At 36.0% G+C, this 24,020-nt stretch overlaps 3 protein-coding genes across 5 annotated transcripts; 2 read left to right on the forward strand and 1 right to left on the reverse strand.

Moving 5' to 3' along the window:
* Positions 1–21,966, reverse strand: bbs12 (Bardet-Biedl syndrome 12). 2 transcript variants are annotated; one of them, XM_053480525.1, is made up of 2 exons: positions 21,895–21,966; positions 1–2,438 (listed from the first exon to the last, which is right to left on the reverse strand). In XM_053480525.1, exon 2 carries the CDS (start codon positions 2,401–2,403, stop codon positions 424–426), a length of 1,980 nt encoding a protein of 659 aa, XP_053336500.1. In that variant the 5' UTR covers positions 2,404–2,438; positions 21,895–21,966; the 3' UTR covers positions 1–423. The 2 variants fall into 2 exon arrangements, with proteins under 2 accessions (XP_053336500.1, XP_053336492.1); XM_053480517.1 differs by lacking the exon at positions 21,895–21,966 and adding an exon at positions 4,065–4,131.
* On the forward strand, positions 4,290–10,506 carry cetn4 (centrin 4). The gene is made up of 5 exons (XM_053480536.1): positions 4,290–4,420; positions 5,042–5,197; positions 7,596–7,724; positions 9,794–9,931; positions 10,243–10,506. The coding sequence occupies exons 1-5, from the start codon at positions 4,418–4,420 to the stop codon at positions 10,330–10,332; spliced, it is 516 nt and encodes a 171-aa protein (XP_053336511.1). The 5' UTR covers positions 4,290–4,417; the 3' UTR covers positions 10,333–10,506.
* Positions 19,922–22,860, forward strand: il21 (interleukin 21). 2 transcript variants are annotated; one of them, XM_053480558.1, is made up of 7 exons: positions 19,922–20,310; positions 20,451–20,551; positions 20,646–20,684; positions 21,689–21,814; positions 21,923–21,961; positions 22,073–22,156; positions 22,291–22,860. In XM_053480558.1, the coding sequence occupies exons 2-7, from the start codon at positions 20,486–20,488 to the stop codon at positions 22,309–22,311; spliced, it is 375 nt and encodes a 124-aa protein (XP_053336533.1). In that variant the 5' UTR covers positions 19,922–20,310; positions 20,451–20,485; the 3' UTR covers positions 22,312–22,860. The 2 variants fall into 2 exon arrangements, with proteins under 2 accessions (XP_053336533.1, XP_053336524.1); XM_053480549.1 differs by lacking the exon at positions 19,922–20,310 and having other exon boundaries at positions 20,320–20,551.
* The last annotated feature ends 1,160 nt before the right edge of the window (positions 22,861–24,020 follow it).

Genomic DNA, 24,020 nt, shown 5'->3' on the forward strand with positions numbered 1-24,020 from the left:
TAATACTTTATTTTGTGTTTATTATAAAAAAATATATATTAATATAGTGACATCCATTAATAGTAGTGCTTTACAGGTGTTGTACACTTGACAGTAGGCTGAACATCTGGACAGATGTCCTTAAATCAAATCAGTGTTGACTCTTCCTGTACAAGCAGAACACTTACACTGCCATGTTAATAACTGTACGATACGTAGGACAAAAATCTGTTTCTAAGCCGGAAGGAACAACGAGACACCCAGAATATGAAACACCAAAAAAGGCCAGCCAAGAACTGACATCCAGTGGACGAGTGAATTGGCAGCCCGATGTAAAAATCTCACGTCTTTACTCGACAGGATTGCTAATGTTTTCGAAGTAATGTGAGGTTTAAATAAGCCCAACCGGAGAAATGTCACTTTTTGTCTGAAGACCTTCATATTCTAAAGAATTACAAAATCCCTGTATTGTTCTTCTCTGCCATTTATTCCTGTAACAATTTCAGTGTCTGTCTGAAGAATCAGAAACACCAGATCCAGAGCTCTCCTCCAAACCTCAAACTTTACAGTCAGATTATCATACACTCTCGTTTCGACTCTTTCTCTTTCCAGCATCTCCTCTTCCTCCTCTTTACGTTCTCCCATTCTCTGTATTATTTCCACGTAGTCCTTAAAAGTTTCTGGCATCTGATGATTCCAAAGCACTCTGTTCTCACACTGCTTTATATGCTGAGCAATACATGTCCATGCCTGTGTTTTGCACTTGACATGGCCAGTGTTCACCATCAGCGTGGACACATAATCCATCCAGGCTTCGGCCATGTGCCGCAGGATTACCTGCTCATATGGTGCTGCTGCTCTGGCTGCATCAAGCTCATCTCCTTTCTCCTCTGGTTGGGATAGATTCCCGCGATTCTGGAGCTGGCGGATACAGATTAGTTCTACAATTCCGGCTCCAGGCAGTAGCTTTCCGTCTTTAAGTGCATGGTGCACGCGATAGGCACAACTCCAAAACTCATCCTCCATGCTCTGGAGCTTAGCATGAACAGAGCTTGCGATGAGCGCCGTGACCAGACTTGTGCCATCAGTCACAACATTCACCACAGTCCATTCCGTTCCCTCAGTGCGATACTCTCTGCGTGGGTTCACCCTGACTCCGGAACCAACGCATCGTTCACTGAGCTGTGAGATGTACGAGACTGGAAGAGCACCCGTAGCTGAAGCAAAGGCATTCAAAATGGACACTGGTACATGCTCGATGATGAGGATGTGACGGTGGAGGCAGTGATCTTTCAGCTGCTCAGTAACACTACCACTCACTAAAACAATGTCTACCTTGAGGTTTGGAAGTATTCTGAGTGCCTCATCCATCCATTTCTCCTCGCGGCTGATCCCTCTAAAATCAGAGCAATCACTCAGATATGTGGCATTTTTAGGTCTGTTGAAACCTACATGACGGTGTTTCTCACTCAGGTCACCATGAATGAGGCCGATTTTTAATGTCTGTTCTTTTAGTTGTTTGACCAGCAATGCCTGTTCTGCAGACAACATCACAACATACCCATGGAGTACACTCGAGTGCTCCTCGGATAATCCCGGCAACAAGCATGTAGCTAATTTATCAATGTCTAGCGCTTTGCAGCTCTGATCTGGACCGCTGTATCTACACTGAATCCTACTAGCTTCGATAACTAAATTCATAGTCGTCGCACATCCGTGAGAAACGGCTTCAGCCAGAGAAGCGATTTCAAAACTTGTGTGTATCCTCCCATCGTCTGTGATATAATTACGATTAAAGTGCCTACTGTGTTTGAGTTTTAAATTGTGCTTTAAAGAACGTTGGTCTTTCAGAACGGAAAGCATAGGCACACTATCTATAGTTTTAGCACAGTTCTGAGCTAACTGCCTCACTCCTACACAATGTGCCAAACTTAAGCCATCCTGAGAATTCATGTAGTCGCCGCTTTTCCCCCTCAGTTGCTGTTTCTGTACATCAGCAGCATTGCAAACAACTGACTCCACATCCACAGCACTCAGCTTACAGGCCTCCAGACACATTTCCAACCCCTTTGACATGCCGGCCACTATGTGCCGAATAGAAATGCCTTGGTGGAGACATTCCAGTGCCACCCTGCTCCAGACGCCGGCCAGAAAGATCAGTGAGGCCGTGCCAGAACGCAGTGTCCGCCAATGAGAAGAGGTGGTCTCACGCAGAAGTTGAGCCACGGAACCACTGAGCTCCAACTGCTCCAGCAGACGATAACAGGAGCAGACGAGCACCGCCTCATCACTTGCTTTGTTTTGGATCATTTTGTAGTGTTTACTGGGGCCCAAAAATGTATAAGTCGCAGCTGCCATGGCCACCAGTTCCTGAAGACCAATATGGCGGCTCTGGTTTGTTGCTGCACTTCCCAGCAGTGACATCAGTAGGGTGGAGAGATGCAGTTCTACAGTACTATCTGTAATAATAAAGAGCAAAGACATTAAGGATTATAATAAAGAGCCTGCTTACAATTGGAAGTTGAAGATCAAATACAAAGTTTTCTTTGCTGTAATTAATTAAGAATATATATCCCATGTGATTGGAGCTTAACACTTTCAAATGTGTTTTATCAGTCTTTTGTGGGCAGTGTGATGTTTTTTATGCTGTGGTGTGCTGGGGCAATGGTTGGAGTGTGGGAAATGCTAATAGGCTTAATAGGCTGCTCAGGAAAGCAGGCTTTGTCATAGGAACCAGACTGGATTCACTACTCAACAGAGCAGAGACACTTAAAATATATATATAAACCATATTGAACAATGACCCTCATCTACCCAGTAACAGAGACATGTTCGCTGCTTTAAGAAGCGTTATGGAAGGTTATTTATACCTTAAGCCATAGAGCTCTTTAATGAGTCCCTGCAGGAGTGGGGTACTGTCGACATCCTTGTTCCTCATGAGGAGTGAATTGCCACTGTACATGTCTATTCTCGCAGCTGATAAACAATCTTACTCAAAAAAAAGTAAAAAGTATGCAGAAAATGTGCACAAATGTCTTCTCTAGACATACTACCTCCCTGTACAAATGTACATACTGTATAAATAGTACTTTTGTGACCCTAATGTATCCTTTTTTTTGTTAGTTTGTTTTTGTTTCCTCTTTCCCCTAAGTACTTGTGTATGCTTTAGTGTCAGCTTTTTTCTGAGCTGCTGCAGAGCTGCAATTTCCCTCTGGATTGATCAAGATTTATCTTATCTTATCTCCTATCTTAAAAGTGTTTTTGAAGGTGTGTGTTTGTATTTTTGTATATGGTATTCTGTATTAATGCAGAAACTCACTCACTCACTCATCGCTTTATCCTGTATACAGGGTCACAGGGGACTGGGAGTCTATCCTAGGAGACTTTGCACAAGGCGTGGTACACCCTGGATGGGATGTTAATCTATGGCAAAAAAAACACACACACTCACATGCCCATTTACACACTACGGACAACTGGAACGCCAATTAACCTAACCTGCATGTCTTTGGACTGTGAGAACATGCAAACGCCACATACTAGGCGGGACTCGAACCTGAAACATGGAGGTGTACGGTGTCAGTGATGAGCACTAAGCCACAGTGCCGCAAGAGTGCAGGAACTGATATTGAAAACTTCTTTTAATCCAATATGTTAAACATAGTATAATAACAAACTTAATGGTACAGATGTCCACATTTAAGTTCTTCCTCCATCCAAACTCCAGTTTAACTCCTTTATCAAAGCTCAAGAATATGAACATAAAATAAGTTGTCCATTGCTAAGCCCAAGCACAATAACTTTCAACTTGGCTTACAAACAAGCACCTTACAGTATTTATACATATAAGTAATTCTATTAACTGTTTACAACTGAAATTCTTGTCAAAGAAAGAGAGTCAGTAGGCTGCTTCACCGCCTGCACGTGAGTCTTGGCTTTTTTTTTTTTTTTTTTAGCCTTTTCGTAGTGTATAGCTGAATTCAATCAATTAAATACTTCTTAATTACAATACAAATCTTTCAGACATTTCTCTACGTAATTTCTCGCGTGCGCTATAAAACGTCGATCGAGCTAAAAACACAAACCTTCGAAATCTCCTCCTCGTCCCCATACTGCTGTTCCGTTCAAGGTTTACGCATGCGCGTTGCATCCACAGCGTCAGGTCCACGCCAGTTGCTAAGATACTGAGTCTAAACGAACGCTGAACTGTCAATCACAAACTACTTTCCCCGCCTACTTGTTTAAGAATGGTCAGACGCACTGTAGTTAAAGCGGGGGTGAATTTCTATTAGGCATTTTCGCTGTCACTCCACGGATAGCCACACCCCTTAAAAGTTATTCAACATCCTTTCTTACCTAAGCAACGTTATCTAACCTTGCTTGACGGTTTGTTTTGTTTCTGCTAAACGCATAGAAATTTAGACACGCTGAGTCTGAGATGGTGAGAAGTTATTATAGTGTGTGTGTGTGTTATTTAAGCTTAAAATATGTACACACGAGAAATAAGCGCGTTTTAGAGAAATGTTGTTAGCTGGTTAGCTTGAAGCTAACGTTCGGCTGTTATAACTTTTTAACCTGGCAACAGGAATAGTGTTGTTTCCTTATTCCCTTTGCCATTTAGGTAAAACACTACGGGCTAGGGGAGGTGTGTAATTAGTCAACTAGATGTTGTGTTGGTGTTTAGTTTTAGTTTATGGTTAGCTACGACAATACATTTCCTTATTTTTGTTAATATGGAGCAAAGCATTAGCTGTGCATAAAAACCCCTATCAGTTCCTGCATTTTATTTAAATGCGAAAGAATCCCAGACATAACTTGTTCGTTTAATGGTACAAAGTCCTTGAAATTACGTTTATGTATTTTTTTTATCAACTTTATCTTGTTTTGTATTCATTATTCAGTAAAAGCAATGTCTATGCTACAGTAGCACTATATGTTTAAAAAAGGACAGAACACAATACAGATGTTTAAACCTGATCTTTCAGTATTTAACAACATCCAGCCGTGACTCCTTTTGTTGATGAAATTTTATCCATTAATCATTTGGTTTCCCTGTTTCTAGGCATCTGGCTTCAGAAAACCAAGTGCAACTGCAATTCAGCGGAAGAAAGCAGCTCCCAGACAGGACCTGACGGAGGAACAGAAGCAGGAGATCCGAGAGGCGTTTGATCTGTTCGACACTGACGGTTCTGGCACTATTGACGTTAAAGAGCTTAAAGTAAGACAATACTCTGAAGGCATCATATACACCCGAGACTAAAACATTACACCGAAGCTAATTGCATTCAAAATCCGATTTTTACAACTAAAAATTTTATCAAGACATATTTCATAAGTCAGTTATGGGATCCACTTTGTTTCTGTCAGTTTTAAAAGGTAAAAGACAGATACACCAATCAGGTTAAACATCAACACCAGTGTCAGATGGGCTAAACAGCATCGACCAACTATAAACCAGCAAACTGGTGCCAGGATCATGGGCACCCAATGCACATCCATGAACACAGAGACCAAAGGCCAGCTCGTCCACTCAAATTCCACAGAAATGCAGCTCAAATGTCAATGCTGGCCATGATAAATAGACACTAGAACATCCAGTGCACCACAACCCCTGATGCATGGGAAAAAGGCCAAGGCTGCCAATTTAGCCTCTGAATTTCCCCGATCCCAATCTGATTAAGCACCTACGGGATGTGCTGGAGAAACAAGTCAAAGTACTTAAAGGGTGCTCTGCCAACATCCTGGTGTTAACACTATAACATCCCCAGAGACCATGCAACCATTATGGCCACTCCAATACTGTTTTTCCACCCCCTTTTTTTTTTTTTGTTGTCTTAAAGTCATTTTGATACAAAATTGGAGGTTAAAGGCTAATGATGACCAGCAAACATTAATCTGGCCTGTTTTATGCTAATCTTGGAGGAGGAGATTCTTCTGTGTACAGCATTCAAAGTGATATTGGACTAGATTAGTGAAAGATGCATATATTTTGTAGCGGATGTCTCCAGATACCTCACCAGCGCTTCTGTCGTCATTTTGGCTTGCATTTGAGGCTTTTAGACCAAAGTTTATTCATCCTTGGGAGTTTTTTCCTCCTTCCTGAACGTTGCAGTGCCAAGATTTCTTGCATACAGTTGTTTGTAAGGATACTTATGGTAGCTTAGGTTGTTTGGAAATCGCTCTCAGAGAAGAACTGGTTTTGTTAAAGTAATGGGATAAGTTGCTTGGACTTTCACATGGTGTCATGGGCTAAAATGCACTGTCTCTAAAGGTAGGCCCTTATATGGCTGCTAACAATAAGATTCTGGCCAAAGGGTCAGAGGGGTAATATTGCCACTACACATCTTAAGGGTTTAATTTAAATTCATTCCTGAGCTTGGGCTACTGTGTGTGTGAAGTGCTATTTGTTTTACAACATGGCAGTAGTTTTATTGGCGTAAGTAAAATTTTCCAACTTGTTAGGAAATGTCTAGGGCTGCTTAAAAAAAAAAAACTAAACGAAAAAGTAAACTAACGATAATTTTAACAATCGATTAAACTTTTTTTAAAAAGTGCACAAACATGTTGCTCCTTGAGCTGTTATAATAATAGTAATAAAATAATCGGTGTCCAATGACGCGCACACACAGACGCACAAAGAGCAGGTTAAGCCTTGAGCAAAGAGAGAACATAGATATAGACACAAAATATATATATATTTTTTTAAACAGTACACGCTTGCATGGATGTTGATTATACCAGTCAGACACTAGGACCCAGCAGGGTGAACATTTACCCAATTACGTATTTTTCTACCTTCGCTCGTTTGTTAAAAATTTTTTTGCTCCGTCCTGTCTATGAGGAGCCGAACTCTGCTAGCATTAGTGCACGAGACCGAGTGTGTTCACTTTGCTTTGCGCTCAACTAAGGTTTTTAAAAAAATAATTAACTGTTCGTTGCGTCCGGCGTCACGTGACGCAACGAATCGATTATAAAATTAGTTGCCAGCGCTTTTAGTAATCGATTTTAATTGATTTAATCGATTCATTGTTGCAGCCCTAGAAATGTTTTTGGTATGCACCTGGGATAGCCTTAGAATAATCTTTACAGTTCATAAAAAATAAGGTTTATGTTGATCTATCTATCTTTTTATCTAATGAGTGGTATTTGCATCCCTGCTGGTTCATTAGGTACACCTACCTTGTAGATAAACTTTGTATATGTAGCTCATACATGATGTATATAGCTCATAATTAAGTGACCACTAAGTGTTTTAAAACCTCAGTGGTTTTAACTGATACACTTACACCACGGTGTCACTACTGTGACATTGTTAAAACTGCATGGAGATCCACCACTCATAAAATACCTGCTCAGCAGTGGACTGTTATTGTACATTGTAGATAACCTGCTAATGTAAACGTTATATATTTAAAACCATCAATCTGACAATGATGCATGCTTTAGAATGTACTTCCAAGATCAACAGTTTAGAAATGTATTACATTTTTATTCTGCATAGGCTGATCTAAAATCCTGCACATATTTCACACAGTGATTAATTACATTATACAGTATTTATATCTAGTCACAAATTTCACTGATTTTGACTTGTATGACTTCTTCACTTTATTCAGGTTGCTATGCGTGCTCTGGGTTTTGAGCCAAAGAAGGAGGAGATCAAGAAGATGATTGCTGACGTCGATAAAGAAGGCTCTGGCACCATTGACTTTAATGATTTTCTGTCAATGATGACCCAAAAAATGGTAAAAAAAATATATATATATATGAAAAAACACCCATGTGTAATAATGATTTCTCAGGGGTTTTTATACCTGCTTTATTCAATATCTGTATACTCCTATTAAGTCATAACATGTAGAACTATGTTTCTTACCATAGTTGTGGAGGTTATGCTCAATTTGTTCTAGCTGTATCACCAAATGATTGCTAAACATTAAACTCACTAGGTGCATTAACATGGACCTTAATATTCCACTAATAATGGGAGTAATATCCCAGTCAAATAAAAATGCATTATCTAACCACCTCAATCAGAACTGTCTAGGCTAATCCTAATGAAATACTAATTTTTTTAAGTATCAATGTAAACAATTAAGTTGGAACCTTTAATCAGAATGATTTCAGTCGGTTCTTGTCCATATAAATGTAGCTACTGTGTCAGTGTATGAAGCAGATAAACTGTTAGATAAGACAGAAGTTCTTTCAGTTAAACAAGGACAAAGCAGACTTTATTGCCAAAAACAGGAATGAGGTGGATGGCCATGTCTTAGTAAGTTTGCAGTGTCCCACATTTTTTTCATTTTCTGATGATGGATTGAATAGTGTGGCTGTGAGATGTTCAAAGCTTGGGATATTTTTTTTTTTACAACCTAACCCTACTTTAATCTTCTCCACAATTTTATCCCTGAACTCTCTGGTGTATTCCTTGGGCTTCAACAAGCTTTTGAGGGCTTTACAGAGCAGCTGTATTTATACTGTATTGAGCTTACATTGCACATAGGTGGAATTTATTTACTAATTAGGTGACTTGTGAAGGCAGTTGGTTCCACTGGATTTTAGTTACGGGTATCGAAGTAAAGGGCGCTAAATACAAATGCACGTCACACTTTTCAGGTTATTATTTGTCCTTCCAAGTCACAATTATGTACCACTTTGTGTTGGTCTATCACAGAAAAAATACATTTACGTTTGTGGTTGTAACATGAAAAAATGTGGAAAAGTTCAAGAATTATGTATACTTTTGCAAGGCATGGTACTGAATGTGCTGGTTAAATTTCCCAATCAAGATGTAGTCATCCTTTGGTATTATAATAACCTTCACTCTTTCCGCTAGATTTTATAATGTCACTGTGAAGGTTTGTTCATTTACCCACAAGAGCATTAGTGAGCTCAGGCATGGAGGTGGCCTGGGGGAGCAGTCAGTATTCCAGTTCATCCCAAAGGTATTGAGTGGGTTTGAAGGAGGTGCTCTGTGCAGGACACTCAACTTCATAATCTCACTTTGTGCAGGGATTGTCATTCTGGTTCCAGTAAAGGAAAATTATAATGTAATAGAAAAGCATTCTATACAAAAGTAGGCTACCAACTAACCAATATATTATGGTCAGATGCCCACATACTTTTGTTCATATGGTGTGTTAAAACAAACTTTCCTTGTCTTGTTTCCTAAGGGAAACAGCTGTCACAAGGTTCACTTGATCATTGAGTGATCAGAGCCACATGAAATCCAAGGGAATATTCTGACTCTGTTTTGTGGGTGTAAAAGATGTTAAGCAACTAAAGCTGTTTAGCTCGTGTTTAGTCAGATTAATTATGTAGAGAAAGGTAGTTAAAAGCGTCATCAAAATTGTTCAGGTGCCTCCTTCAGTCATGCGTTTCAGGAAAAAAAGCATGTTTTATTCTTCACTGTACCAGTCTGGTTGCTTCCTTCTGAAAGGGGAGACTATAACGTGAAATTGTCAGTGACAAACCTGAGAAAAATTAATGCGGAATGAAAAAAAGAAAGACGAGCAATAGAAAAAATGCTTGTCAAATAACGTTACACCTTGTTAAATAGTAGAATCTAAACATCAGAAGATGTGGGAAAATAATGAACTTTGGAGTGGTACCAGTAATTCCAACCACAAAACTTTGTTTGGCTGCATCGTTCCACCCCAGCATTGATTAAGTTCCTGTAAAACCACTACGTCAGTTGTTTTTATTTCTTACATGTTTTGCATATTTTTAAAAAATGGCTCTTGGAAGTACATAAGACACTATTTAGAATTCTGTACATACATTTAGTGATTAATTTTATGATCTTCCAAAACAGAGTGAGAAAGATTCAAAGGAAGAAATCCTAAAAGCATTCAGATTGTTTGATGATGATGGGACAGGCAAAATCTCATTCAAAAACCTCAAACGAGTTGCAAAGGAGCTTGGTGAAAACCTGACAGACGAAGAATTACAGGTAAGTATGGCCACATGATGACAAAATTTCTAACACTGTAACATGTAACATAGGTTTCCATACCTGGGAATAAAAACAACCCAGCATGCATTAGGGCAGACCGTGAAATAGAAACATGTGGTCATGTTCCTATTTCATGGTATGCCCTACTGCATGCTGACTCAATGCTGTCTAGACTGAGTCTTCTTGCTGTATTTTAATCACACAAAGATATTTATCATGAGGAACAACAGCTTAGGTCATCAGGGAAATGTCTTGTCTGAATATCTATGGTTTTGTTTAGCATTGTTACCCTCTGATCTCTCTGGCAGGAAATGATAGACGAGGCAGACAGAGACGGTGATGGAGAAATCAATGAACAGGAGTTCTTACGGATAATGAAGAAGACTAACCTGTATTAAAGTGTTGTCTTTTTCTCTTTGCTTTTTCTACTCCAGGTTCTGCTTATTTGTATTTAGTGTCGTTTTCAGGTCATTTGTATCAAAATGGTAATCTGAAACTCGAATCTCATTTTTCAGCATTTTTTGAAACTTATGCTTAATTTTGTATAAAAATGAATAAATAGTTTTGACTAACTTGTTTGTTTTTCTGTAGTGGTAATTGAGTGTATAATACTCCAGCTATTCTACTACTACTACTACTACAGACAAGTTTACAGAAGTACCTTGTTAATACTTGTATCTTAAATGAATTTTAGGACTCTTAAAAGCTCTAGATTTGTCAACACCCCACATGAGGTGATGTAGTAAGTTAAACCTTACATTATCCCATTATATTTATTATCTTTAATATAAACAATAACATCAAGAAGGAGAAAATCTGACTATCCTTGTTGTCCCTTATTTTATAATTCAAATAGGGGTTTGTTGAGGGAGCAGATACAACAGTAATCCACAGAAAAGGGGAATAAAAACATATATTTTAATATATTTGTTAGTAATTGATTACTTTTAATCATAACAATGCCATCCAATTTTCTAGTATAAGAAAACACACACACACTGTACACACGCTGTGTATACAAATTTCTGATGATTCCTGAATATATAATTAGAATAGATTCTGATATCAAGTTTTACATACTTACATGTGCAGCTATAAGCTTGGATTCGTTTCTACCTTTGGAGCATGCATGAGTAATAAAACACCACCTCAAACCTGATTATTTTCCAATAACCATGTCTCCTTGTTTCATTCTTATAATGATGCATTTAAATTAATTCGTACTGTAGTTACATTTACATTAGTGTTCTCTCTCCAGCTTCTCTTGTTTCTTAAAATTAATAAAGCAAATAAAAAGACACTGCCAAAAGCACTGCCACCCACAACGTAAAGGTCAAACGCCTTAACATCTGTTTACAGAGGTGTATAGTTATTAGCTTTAGCTTATGTAGAGCATCCACCACACAAGTCTTGGTTATCCACATAGGAATTATAACATTACTATAGAATAAAAACATTAAGATTCATTATTAAAAAAGGCATTCTGACCAAATCAGAAAATAATGCATTTAAAGTAGCACTTTTATTTCAGTGTCTCAGTCCAAAGCAATATTTATAACAATAATAGGTGCTTTGGACTGAGACAATGAAATAAAAGTGCAACTTTTAATGCATTTCTCTTGTTATTTTCAGATTTGGTCAGAATGTCTTTTGAAATGATTAATATTCATGTTCTCATGCTATAGTGGCTAAACAGGCTAGTTTTTTTCCTTTGCAAAGCTAAAATGCTTTTGAAAGTGATTTGACCTTTACTTTCAATGAAGTGCATATATGACTTTAAACGTTAGTCAGTTTACAGATGTGAAGAGCATCATGTGGCAGACCATGAATAGTGAAAACGAGATGACTTGGTGTCTTTAAGTGAAATTAATTGTGCATTAATGAAATGACTCAGTAAAAGTGACTAATATGTCAGTAAAAGTGATTTTAAACTTGAAAGTTTAAAAATGAAGCCAGCAATCTAGCCAAGTCTGCTTAGGACAACAAGGGACTAACCGATAAGAAAATACAATTCTCTATAAAATATACTTGCCCAAATCATGTCTACCCGAGTTATAAACAGGAATTTTGTCATGGTGCTTACTTTCCGAGCCCTTAGCGAAATGCTGAGGCGTTAAAGGGCTGGCGGAGTGTGGGGTGAAAGTGTTGTTTATCAGTTTCAGTAACCAAAAAAACTCAAAACGGAAAGTAGGAAACAGTGAAATGATAAAATAATGTACGTCAAACTGTCAATTTTTTTCGCCGCCTCAGCATCTCAAATATGACCACCTGATCAGCCGCTTAATCTCTGTAGAAATCAGAAAACCATGCAAAATTATAGAGGACAGAAATGTTTATAAAGATTTTAGAAGTCAACAGAAGTTAACACTGGTGACTTTAACATAAACTGATTGATGATGATGATGAGGATAATACTACTAGTAATAATAATACTAATAATAAAGGAAAGTGGCCGTTATACTGTACGTTTAAACAAGATAGCTGTCGTGGGTATTTAAAAAAGAAACTCACAATTATGACAAGTCATATACTGTATTTCTAGTAAAAGTTATTTCATTCGCTTGCATCAAGTCTGCTCAATTCTGATTTGACCCATACTTATATTTCCGGGAATATTAGTCATAGCCTTATAACCTTTTATTAGAAAACATAAACATCCAAACTCTGTTCTACGATGTGTATAATGACTTTAAAGTGGAAAAGGTCTTTTCACAGTAAACTTTAAAGCCACCTCACTGCACTGTCAAAGCGTGCCCCACTTTAATGCCATGCCCCCGGCTCTTAGAGGAAAATTAGCTTTGAAGTTGCAAATACACACTCCTACATGCAACGATCTGGACAAGAACTGGCCTTCAGTTTCCTCTAAATCTCCCCATTTCCACAACAACAAAATGCTTTAAGCAAACGGCTGTCAGTTAACCCTTAAAGGTCAGAAATGTGTCACCATTTTACATCAGATGTACAGAAAGTGTACTAATTACACTCAGTGTACAAGACCCCTCAGAATAAACCTGTGAGCACTCCACATACAACTGCTGAGCACTCCAAATGGTATGTACTTCACAGATTTGCCATTTCAGACACATAAATGTTATCACTGATCACAGTTAATGTGTGACAGAAGGCATGCATGTAGTCTATGTGATGCTGTGTATGGTCAGAATTGTCAAATTAAGGTTGACTGGTTAAACTGGTTTAGTTCATTTTTATGATACATGATTAATTTGAATTTGAATCCGAAACTCTACTGTTTATTATTTACACATTGATCTTAAAGAATTATTCAGTAAATAGTGTAAAGCTGATAAAGAGGACTATGTTTTCTGTATTTGTTTGGAGTTTAAGGGGTTAAAATGATGCCTATTAACCTGAACCTATAAATACTGTCTCCTGATTGAAGCAAAGGAAGTATACAGTGCATATGGTATGTGGCAGTGAGGGTTTTTAACCACATATAGCTAAAGTGTTTACAAAGTGCTTAGCCTGATATGGCACTTCCAGAGAATCTTATAATAAATGCAATCAATGAACAATCTGTAGAAAAAAATTGATAATGTAAAGTAATTTCCTACATCTATCCTGTCCTATATTGTGTAAAATTAAGATTTTAGTAATCAACATTTATCTTTATATGCAAAAATTATCTTTTCATATGTAGGACTATGAAAATGGCAAATAAGCATCAGTTGAACTCTTAACCCCTCAATACTTACATCAGGTTTTATATTTAGTTGAGTGGCTAATAAAGAAATAAAAATTAGAAGGGGCTGAGGAAGTGACATGGCTCTGTACTGTAGTTTGACTTTCTTTCTGCCTTCAAATAAACCAGAGGAAAAATGACTTAACCATTATATTTCTGTTTTATTATTAGAAGAATGATGATGCTTTAGACTGAGACAGTAAGACTTTGGGAGCAGGCAACTATAAATAGACTTTTGTTAGAATTTTGGCCAAACATAACCAATTTTAAATACTGTATAATGTCATTTTCAGTTAACGCAAACCAACATGTTTGTTAAAAAATATTATTATTATTATTATTATTATTACTAATAATAATAATAATAATTATTATATCCTCATCATAAGCATATAATCCTTATCATAGTCCTGACATTCATTTGATTAGATTAGTTAGATTAATGATGTTATTGTCAGTAAACGCCAACCAGAACGTTAAAGTTGTTACTGTTGTTTTATTATTATTATTATTATTATTATTATTATTACTACTAGTAGTAATAGTAGTATACTCACCACAGTAATATATTAGATAAAATTAGATTAATTTAATGATGATATCATTTTTATTAAATACAATGTTATCAATATTATTATTATTATTATTATAGTATAGTATAGTATAGTATAGTATAGTATAGTATAGAATAGTCTACAAGTGGCATTCAAAGAAAACCAGGACTTTTGATTGTTCAGAGTAATAGAACACACTTATGAGAGGAAACACCTATGAATAAAGTACCTATATTTCTCTATATAATCCTACACTAATGCACTTATCCCATGGTTCACTAGTGCAGGAAAGTCATCCGTGGACATATTGCCCTCCTTAAAATGTTTTACTACGGCTCAATGTCTCATCATCATACTGTGTTTAAAGTCTTTTTTAAATGTCAATCAACTTTACTCTATCATTCATAAGAAATTTTATCCCAGGTCCCGTTTTGACTTGAACACACTTTATATTATTGCTGTTGGTCTTTTGGCTGCTCCCGGCAAGGAGCCAAAACAGCAGACAATGGGGTCCGCAAACCTCCCATTTTATCTAGGGTTGGCACTGCATCTAGTGGCTGGTGTTTGGACACTGGGTGCTGGGAATCGAACCTGGACCAAAACATCTACCACTGAGCCACCAATGCCACCAACATTAAATTATATTATATTATATTATATTATATTATTATATTATATTATATTATATTATATTATATTAAATTTTGCTTACAAACTTAAACAATAAAACAATTGGCATCAGTGAACCATTAAGAACTCTGGGTTTAAGTACTGTACAGTAGGTTGTTTTTTTATTCCAGTAACAGAAAAAAAATCTCAAAACTAAATTAAACCGAACAAGGTTTTGGCCTCCTGTAAGCACAGCTGAGATTTTTAAACCATTGCTTACTTGACTTGAAGTTTTCACTATCATGATATATGGTGTTAATTGAATATAGACAGCTCTTTGCTATTCATAACGCTCTTGTAGCATATGCTCATGCTCAGTGCAGACAAAACCAACCACTACAGGATATAACATTTTAGGTTTCGTAGGTGTTTGGCAATTAATTTTTTTTTCTTTTTGCTGACGAAAGACCTCAGGTAAAGCTAAATTTAAACCTGGACTCGGTTAAGCTACAAATTACTATTGCGGAATTATAAATAAAGTCCGCTGATAGAGGCGAGGGTTCCATGGCAGTAGGGCACAAACAAGCACGTAAACCAACTATTCCTAGTGTAGAGAGACACCCCATAGAGGCCATCCCCCACCTACACCCTGCCGCCTTCCTGCACACTTACCGTAATATCCGCAAAATCGGCCCGCTGCATGCTCTCACTCTGAATAATACTGAGCCATATGTGTCCTTTCATATTCACACCACACCAATATCACATCAATACCCACAGTGTGTGTGTGTGTATGTGTGTATGTATATATAAAATATACCCTCACCACCCTTGGTAAAAATAAAAAAAATGCCTTTTTATTTTTATTCTCACACTAAATATATACATTTTAATGAACAAAATGTAAAGGTAGGATATCCTCATACATTTTTTTCTTTTTTTTTTTTAAACATCAAAATGGGTTTAGAAGTCATCCATGACTTTCTAATTTACTGGAGCATAAATATGTCAAGCCAAAAAGTCCTTAATTATTCATAAAGATGGAAAAACAATAAACAAATGAAATAATAGTGAAAGTAAATTTAAAATCTCAAATCATGAAGAGCCTGTAATAGAGATAGCTACTCACTTAAAAATCTCCATAACTACACATACACATATGTATGTGTTTATGTATAATGTGTGCATAAACATAAAGTAAATATCTGATTAAAATTTGTATCTAAAGGTACCACTGAGGTTTAATAATGATTATGATTAGATGATTCTTCTCATTAAATACAAACCAACATTATGTTGTTGGTATTATTATTATTATTATTATTATTATTATTATTATTATTGTTATTATTATTCATTACAGGGAACATGAGTAAGAATGAAAGAGACTGTGTGTTCTTTTCGTTTTTTTTTCTGAACATTTATATATGAACGGTTCTGAGTAATTTCTGAAGAATAGCATTTAAAGAGCCACCTGCAAGTACTGCAGACTCAGTGAACTGAAAATATCACTTAGGTCTGATTGGCAAAATGCCATTTTTATGCAGCTGTTATTGACCACTACAAAAGCGTACGCTTATAAGCAGCCCACACGATAACCACAAACTCAACTATTAACTAGTTACCACAGCACGAGTGAATCAACAGGCAAGAGATAACTGAGCGCTCTGTACAATCTTTAAATCAAGTGTGAATATACGTGTGCATTTGTAAATGTGGGACAAACAGTGTATTAAAGTAAATAAAGTGACTTTTGGGTAAAATGGCTGGTTCCTTCTGACCCCAGGCTCAGCTTTGAATTTCATATTAAATATTCAAATCCTGTGGTTTGTAAGGGATTTTTTTTTAAAAAAGAAAACTGGTGACTAAGAACTCTGTGTTACTCAGTGAGAAAATGAACCCAAATTTAGACTGATTGCTGAGTTCTGATGGAAATATGATAACAGACATGAGATCAGATGCTGACAAATCTTGGGCTATCCACTGATATGGCACTTATCATTCGATTCTTTTGGCTTTTTTTTCCCCTTATGATATACCCCAATTCTCTGAAATGAAGTCAGATAAAAGTGTATTATTTTTAAATTTATTGACAGATTTGCAACATTTCTAAAATTTATTAACACATGGATACCTAAATAATTAAAGCATGTTTTTTTTACACTGAACATTTTTTGTCTTTTTAATGTCTTTTATATGATAAAATTCTTAAAAACTCAGCAGAAATAACTAAATGCTGAGTATAAAATAATGAGTTTAAATAAGTAATAAGAAATAAAAAAAAGGGCTTATGGACAGTGTATAGTATATATGTAGTGTGTTAACAGCTGAAACAAGGATTAATTGGTCATTTTATAACCACACCTATTGCCTTGGTCACTTTTTAGACATATAGATGTTGACTGTAGGGCTTCTATTGCTGTTTACAATTTACTGTCGTTGTCTTTCTAAATTAATTTTTTTTCATTTTCGCCACACTAAGCACAACACTGAGCAAAGTATCAGTCTATAAGCTTTAATAATTTCTTCTTAGTTGTCCCACTTTGTATGTAAAACCCTACAACAAATAATTTAATCCGTATGGCTCTCAGTAATATTCAGTGTCACTACTGGGTTAAGACCCTCACCACAGCAGTATAACACCATGATCAGCATTGCAAATGTTTTACGCAAATGCATTCTGTATCTGAATGCTCAGCACTTAAAAAATGCTACTTTGCCAAAAATATGGCCATTTTGTACACAAACTTTACTAAAACCACCTTGGAAAAAGGACAATCAGGATTAGAGGATTAATAAAATTTTAACATGATATTAAATTAAATTATTAAACATAATTTAATAATTGTAAATAAATTAGCTCTTTTTTACTAATACTAAGAGAGGATACTCTTTGTATACTACTATACAAAAATCTTCCTTTATCACCCTTGATTTCTTCATATTAAATTATTATTATAATTTTTTATTATTATTTACATTTAAAGCTTTAGCACAACTTGGCTTCAGTATACCTGACTGAACTGATCAGACCACATGCACCTACTCGATCATTGTGATCTGCCTCGGCTGGCCTGCTATCAGTACCAGGCTTTAATCTTAAAACAACCGATTCTAAAGCATTCTCTTTTGTGGTGCCAAGACCCTGGAACAAACTCTGTCTTAATATTTTGCAATGTAACACCATCTCTGAGTTTAAAGCAGCTGTCAAGATTCATGTTTTTAAATGATCAACTTTCATGTAATTTTATTTATTATTTTACTTATTTATTTATTTTATTACCTATAGTAGTGATTTTACATCTACATATTGATCAAGGACTGCCTGACTTATTTTATTTCATTTTACACTATATTTAATTTTGCGGATTTTAATTGTCTACTATTCTATTTTTAAAGATTTTATTCTCAATTCTTTAGTAAATGCTGTTTACTTTTTATGTTAAATGTGACTTGTCTTTGGGTGCTTAAAAGGCACTTATAAATATAAATGATTATATTATTATGATTATTATTTATTTTATTAATAATTAATGATGTACATAGTTATGTAAGAAAGTGGGAACAAAAGTTTTACCGTGACACACCGCAAAATGCTTAAAAATGCATAAAATTAAAAAATTGGTTCAACCTTAGTAGCTCTTTCCCCCTCTCGTCTGTTCAAACCATTCAGCATTCAGCAACATCAGTATACTGGCCCGATCATCTGTCATCATCTGCACCTTAAATGCTTAAATGATTTATAGTGTGGCTTAACGAGAGACAAAACTATTCCTCAAGACTATATTTGAAATACAGAACTTTTGCACAGTACTATTTCTTTTGTATTCTTTATAACCTGTTCAGTTTTCTTATTGTTCAATATTAAATCAACATGCCTCTTAATGCCTCTATCTGAGTGTTTCTGTTTTTTTTTTTTGTTTAATAGTTTATTTTATTCTGTAAAGCTGCTTTGCGACAATGACCATTGTTAAAAGCGTTATATAAATAAAACTAAATTGAATTAAATTTAAGATATTTAGCTTCAGTAAATAATCCATATGCATATCACTTAAAAAAGGAAAACACCTTACATTATGTTAAAACATTGTCAAAGAATAAGAAAATGTAAATATTTAAATTTTGACAAAAAGTCAGACAGAACCCTTGAATTCTAAGGGCACAAAATGTTGTTTTACCTAAATACATTTTACCAAACAGCTCATTTTTCAACAAGTTTCCTTTAGTTTTGACCACATTTCCTTCAAATGCAATTTGCGTTTAACACTACCAACCACAGACAATCCTCTCTCTCTCTTTCTTTCTCTCTCTCGATCTATATGTAAAGAAACTAAACATTTTATCCATATCATGGCTCCATATCAATATATAAATATTATGCTTTATCGCTGTAAGGTTATTTTTTTTATAAGGATCTCTTCATCTGCATCTCACTTTGCTCTTACATCAGAATATTATTATTTCATAGAACTTAGATACAGAACACAGATACAGACATGATGACAGGACGGAAGTTGTGAGTCATTTTGGTTGTAGTTAAACACACTCTCTTCCATGAGCTGAGACAGAGACTCCATGTATGGGTGAGGAATCCCCAGTGAGATTGTGCAGACAGAATGCCTCTCTCCAGTATTCTGGGGGTCACCTGGGCTTTTCCCTTCAGTAATGACATTATGGGCATATGGTAATATCGCATCGCCCACGCATCATTTCCTCTTTATTCAAGACCAGCAATCTCCTATGCATGACTGTGACCTCATTTCCTTAATGATGATATGCATACTGATTATGTCACGAGAAACTGACCCGCTAAAACCACATCTGAAAATGACATGCTCAAATTCCTTTGCACATGCACACATGTAAGTCTGTTTTCTGCAAACGAAAAAAAACGAAAAAAAAAAAAACATTATTGACATGTTTGCATGAAAATGCAAGTTTTTTTACACATCATATCCTCAATATTTTTTCAGCATAAATTAAATATATATATTAAATATATATACACCTTGCTTGTTTTGGGGAACGTTTCATCACGAATACGCTATTTTTATCTCACACGTAAAAAAGAGCATAAAACGGACATCCTGTTGTTTTCTTGAATCAACACAATGTATGTGTGGGAAGACAACAAAAAGCACCTTTTACGTTGACATCCACACAATCGCACCTATATCTCCTATATGTGTGTTCGCAAAACACACATAGACCTACTGCTGATTCAGAATGAGAAGAGGAACTGAGAGCACTTCGTAGTTTCCTGCCAAGTGTGCAGAAAGTCTAGGTCATGTTCACACACACACACATACACGCAATTGCACACAACAAGTACACACACAGAGAAAAAAAACTCTCGCATCCGTACATCCCCCACGCAAACGATTCTCTCTCTCGATGACAGTCGTAACGGAGCCAATGGAAAAGAAAAAGTCATTAGTCACTGTTTGTCCCTGTGTTTTTCCAACAGCAGCTAAGACGTGGTTTTCCTAGGTCCCAAGGTATCCTATATAAAGGTATGTGTACACCTGTATCCAGTATGAACGCAACTGTTTAAACGCACATATAGCCTATTAGAGCTTGGATCAGTGTAAGTCAATAGTATAGATAAACATGAAGACGACTTTCTCTTGTGCTCTGTGTGTTCTGCTCGTAGCAGCCTGCTGGGCTCAGACGACGCCTCCTAAGGATATGAAAACTGACAAACTCCTCCAGCAAGCCATGCGCCTCCTCAAAGGACTTATTGAAAATTTAAAGGTTAGTTGCTTATTTAATATTTTGCTCAACCCAACAGTTTGCTCAACTGACATAATGCTCTATTTAACTGACTTGATTTTAATCTGTATTGCAGGACAACACATTTCTTCACTCACCAACAAATGATATTAAGGTAAGACAGGTGACTTTTAGATTGTTTCTCAGCTGACATAAAATTTGTAATTTCTGGGTGCAAAGAGCAGAAATTCCTTAGCAATCTTCCATTTTTCAGCGTAACTTTTTTTTTTAAATAGACATAATAGTATTTATATTTGCACTCTTTGCGAGGGAGGGAAAAGATTTGAAGCAACTTTGAATCGTATGATGCATTACATGTTTTTTGTACAATTACAAATTCGCTGCAGTAAATCAGAAACCTAACGTGCCTAATTTATGACACAACTATGACTAGACTTTGAAAGAGATAAGATGCATTTTTGACTTGACTCGTTTAAGATGTTTTTAGGCGAGTTTGGTTTTTCTCTCTCACTTGTGACTAAGAGTCAAACAGAAAGCGACTCATGCGAGAGTTTGGAGAAAGTGTGCCTAATTTAGGAGAAATCTGATGAGTAATGAAACAGCAGCACATCTGTAGGCTGCCCGAATGGCCGAGCAGTTTCACTTCTTAATGCATTTCGCCTTTTAGTTCTCTAATGGCCATGCATTGTGGTGTTCAGAGTTTCGGTCTTTAAGTGTAGGTTTGCTCAGGATGTAATCAATGGGGAGCGATATACTGTCATGTCAAGATAGGAAAAAAAATCCAACAAATGCATTAATCTACAGTGAAACGTTTTTTTTCTAAATTCTCTTGATTCTCATTGTAACCTCTAAATTATATGCTTTTGTGCGGAAATTATGATGTTTCCCTGACAGTTCTGTGAAGTGAGTTTTAGAGTTAGGAGGGGGAATTCAGAAAAACAAAAAAATGCACTACTGTTCCCGTAGTGCTGATAGACTTTTTCCAGTGTGTCCTGAAACAAAAGTCAATAGATTTACCCATTAGCCTATCACATTCAAGATCTTAATGAATTGCTTAAAATCAAGTGTCAAAGTAAATGCACTGCTCTTTAAGCAACATTAGACATTTAAATAAGGATTAGTCAGTTTGTTAATGAAATGGTTTGTTTGCTTGGTTAGGAGTGCTGCTCCCAGTCTGCTTTCGAGTGCTTCAAAAAAGAGCTTAAATCCACCAGCTCTCTGAATTCTTCAAGATTCCTTTCACTGAAAGGGAAACTGGAGAGAAATCTGGCCAAACCCACCATTGTGAGTAGAATTTCACATAAATCATTGTTTACTTACTTGTTACAAATAATGTATAGTGTAACAAGAAAATCAGCGCTAACATGTTTGCTCGTGTTTTTCTTGTTGTAGATGAATAGCATGAACACCTGCAGTGGGGAAGAAATAAAGGTAAGATTTCTAAACATTTCAGTGTAAACAATATGTGTTTTTTAGACTTTGTCCAACGTTGCTGAATGCTGAACGTTAACTGATCGCCGTTCCTTTTCTCTGCCTTTTCAGAAAGCCGCGTGCATGTCCTGCGACTCGTACCCGATGGTCAGCAGCAAAGAGTTTCTGGAGAACCTGCAGTCCCGTCTGCAAAAGGTTAGTTCACAAAAAAAAAAAAAACCTTAATAATACATTTTCATTTTTATCTACTACTGTCAGGTTTAAAAAAGTATAGTCTAATTAGCATAAAGTTCACTCCGGGTGAGTAACATTTTAAACCTGTTTTGCAGACATACAGTCGCCTTTCTTAAATTACAAGCATGACGATGACGATGTGAATGTGTGGACGACACTACCTCATGAAATCCTGGAGCAAATCACTCTGGAACAACACATCTATTTATTGCCTATTTATTGATTCATTTTATTTTCTTACAATTACAATAGACTAAGAAATGCCTTAATATTTGTAGTATTTCAGATATGTTGGCAGGATGTTTATTAGTTTTCCTAATGCTAATTTTAAGTTATACTGTGCTCACTTTGCAGAGGAATTTATTATAATATACATTTAAACTGCATTATGTAGTATTAACAGTTATAAACTAGTTTAAAAAAAAAGACCTAAGACCTGTTGCTGCTTGGGATATATAATGTATGAGCAAAATAATTACAAATTTGCACTTGCATTTTCATCTCTTCTCCAAAACAGCAAAAACAAAAAAAAGTCTAGTTTACACTGTCAACTGAAGTATCTTCAAGAATGAAAGAAAGAATGTCTCATAATGAGACTTTATGTGTTACATAATTACCCAATTGTACTTTCCTACTGTTTTGTATTTATTTTGCAATTAAAATTATTTTGCTGAAATATTATCTGTGGATTTTGGTGATTTCTCTCACAGTAACTCTATTGGAAGTTATAAGTAAAATATTTGTACATTTTTATGAAAAACACCACTATGTTCTCCACAACAAATTCTCATTAGGAATGCAGCCATTTTTAATCACTGGTGGCTTGGTGGTGACTTGCTGGCAAGTTTTGCACAGAAAACACTTCTGTACTGGACTAAGGTGGACCTTTTGTCACAATGATGCTGAAAAGAAATTATAACGGATGGTGGAAACTATGATATACTGGATGTTTCCATGACAGGTGCTCATTTGATTACGTGTAGTCGCTCCTCGTCAGAGTATTAACAAAACACTGGTAGATGGAAACACAGAACATTCACACTTTCTGTGACGGTTTTCTCAAATTCACGTAGCATTTCGTAAACATTCGTAGGGTAGCCTGGGAAAACCCTTCCCATGGTTAAATTGTTACATTTTCTGTTATGTATCGTTCTGAAAACTATATATCAGTTCCACTAATGGTCACAGGCACGTTGAGTGTCTAGACACAACCACTTCTGACTGATTTTAGCTGCATTTAAGAAATCATAAGTTAACATTTGGGGGAAAAAACTGATTTGATCATTTGCATTATTCACATCTGCCTATGTCTTGCTACCTCAAATCACAAGCCTCACCACTGTGTTTTTACTCAACTGATCTCCGTTTGCTAATTATAGATTATTCATTCAGTCAGTTCTGTTGGTCGTCTTTTTTATGTAACTTAAAAACATTTGCACATCACTTAACTAAAAGACTTCTGCTTTTTTTTAAGTAGCAATGTCAAAGTATTTTACTTTGAAAAAAAAACGGATGTTACCATAGAACCTGAATTTTGTAAACTTATAGCTGTTTTCCCACAATTTGGGAAATTTCTCTGACATTCAAATTTCCTAGAACATCACATAATTGGATGGGAATACACACCCAGTTTAAACACGCTAATATTTAATTTGACCCATTTTTTTTAATCTTTAATTACGAAGTGCAATGTGGTGGTCAACTCATGTTTGAAAAAGTATTCCTTATGCTAGCGAAACCATTCTCTCACATGTCATCAGGAAAGAAAAAATCCATAGATTGACCAACTAAAACAACCCCAGATCATAACACTGCTCTGGGGGTT

Source organism: Clarias gariepinus, chromosome 2 (genome assembly GCF_024256425.1).
Source record: "Clarias gariepinus isolate MV-2021 ecotype Netherlands chromosome 2, CGAR_prim_01v2, whole genome shotgun sequence".
In the NCBI taxonomy this organism is placed as follows: domain Eukaryota; kingdom Metazoa; phylum Chordata; class Actinopteri; order Siluriformes; family Clariidae; genus Clarias; species Clarias gariepinus.

What these genes read in the sequence shown, in the direction of transcription:
- bbs12 (XM_053480525.1), bottom strand. Translation starts at nt 2,403, where the DNA reads ATGTCACTGCTGGGAAGTGCAGCAACAAACCAGAGCCGCCATATTGGT.
- cetn4 (XM_053480536.1), top strand. An exon ending in CAATGATGACCCAAAAAATG is followed by an intron (nt 7,725 to 9,793) that starts GTAAAAAAAATA and finishes CTTCCAAAACAG; the next exon opens with AGTGAGAAAGATTCAAAGGA. An exon ending in TGACAGACGAAGAATTACAG is followed by an intron (nt 9,932 to 10,242) that starts GTAAGTATGGCC and finishes TCTCTCTGGCAG; the next exon opens with GAAATGATAGACGAGGCAGA.
- il21 (XM_053480549.1), top strand. Translation starts at nt 20,408, where the DNA reads ATGAAGACGACTTTCTCTTGTGCTCTGTGTGTTCTGCTCGTAGCAGCC. An exon ending in GACTTATTGAAAATTTAAAG is followed by an intron (nt 20,552 to 20,645) that starts GTTAGTTGCTTA and finishes TCTGTATTGCAG; the next exon opens with GACAACACATTTCTTCACTC. An exon ending in CACCAACAAATGATATTAAG is followed by an intron (nt 20,685 to 21,688) that starts GTAAGACAGGTG and finishes TTGCTTGGTTAG; the next exon opens with GAGTGCTGCTCCCAGTCTGC.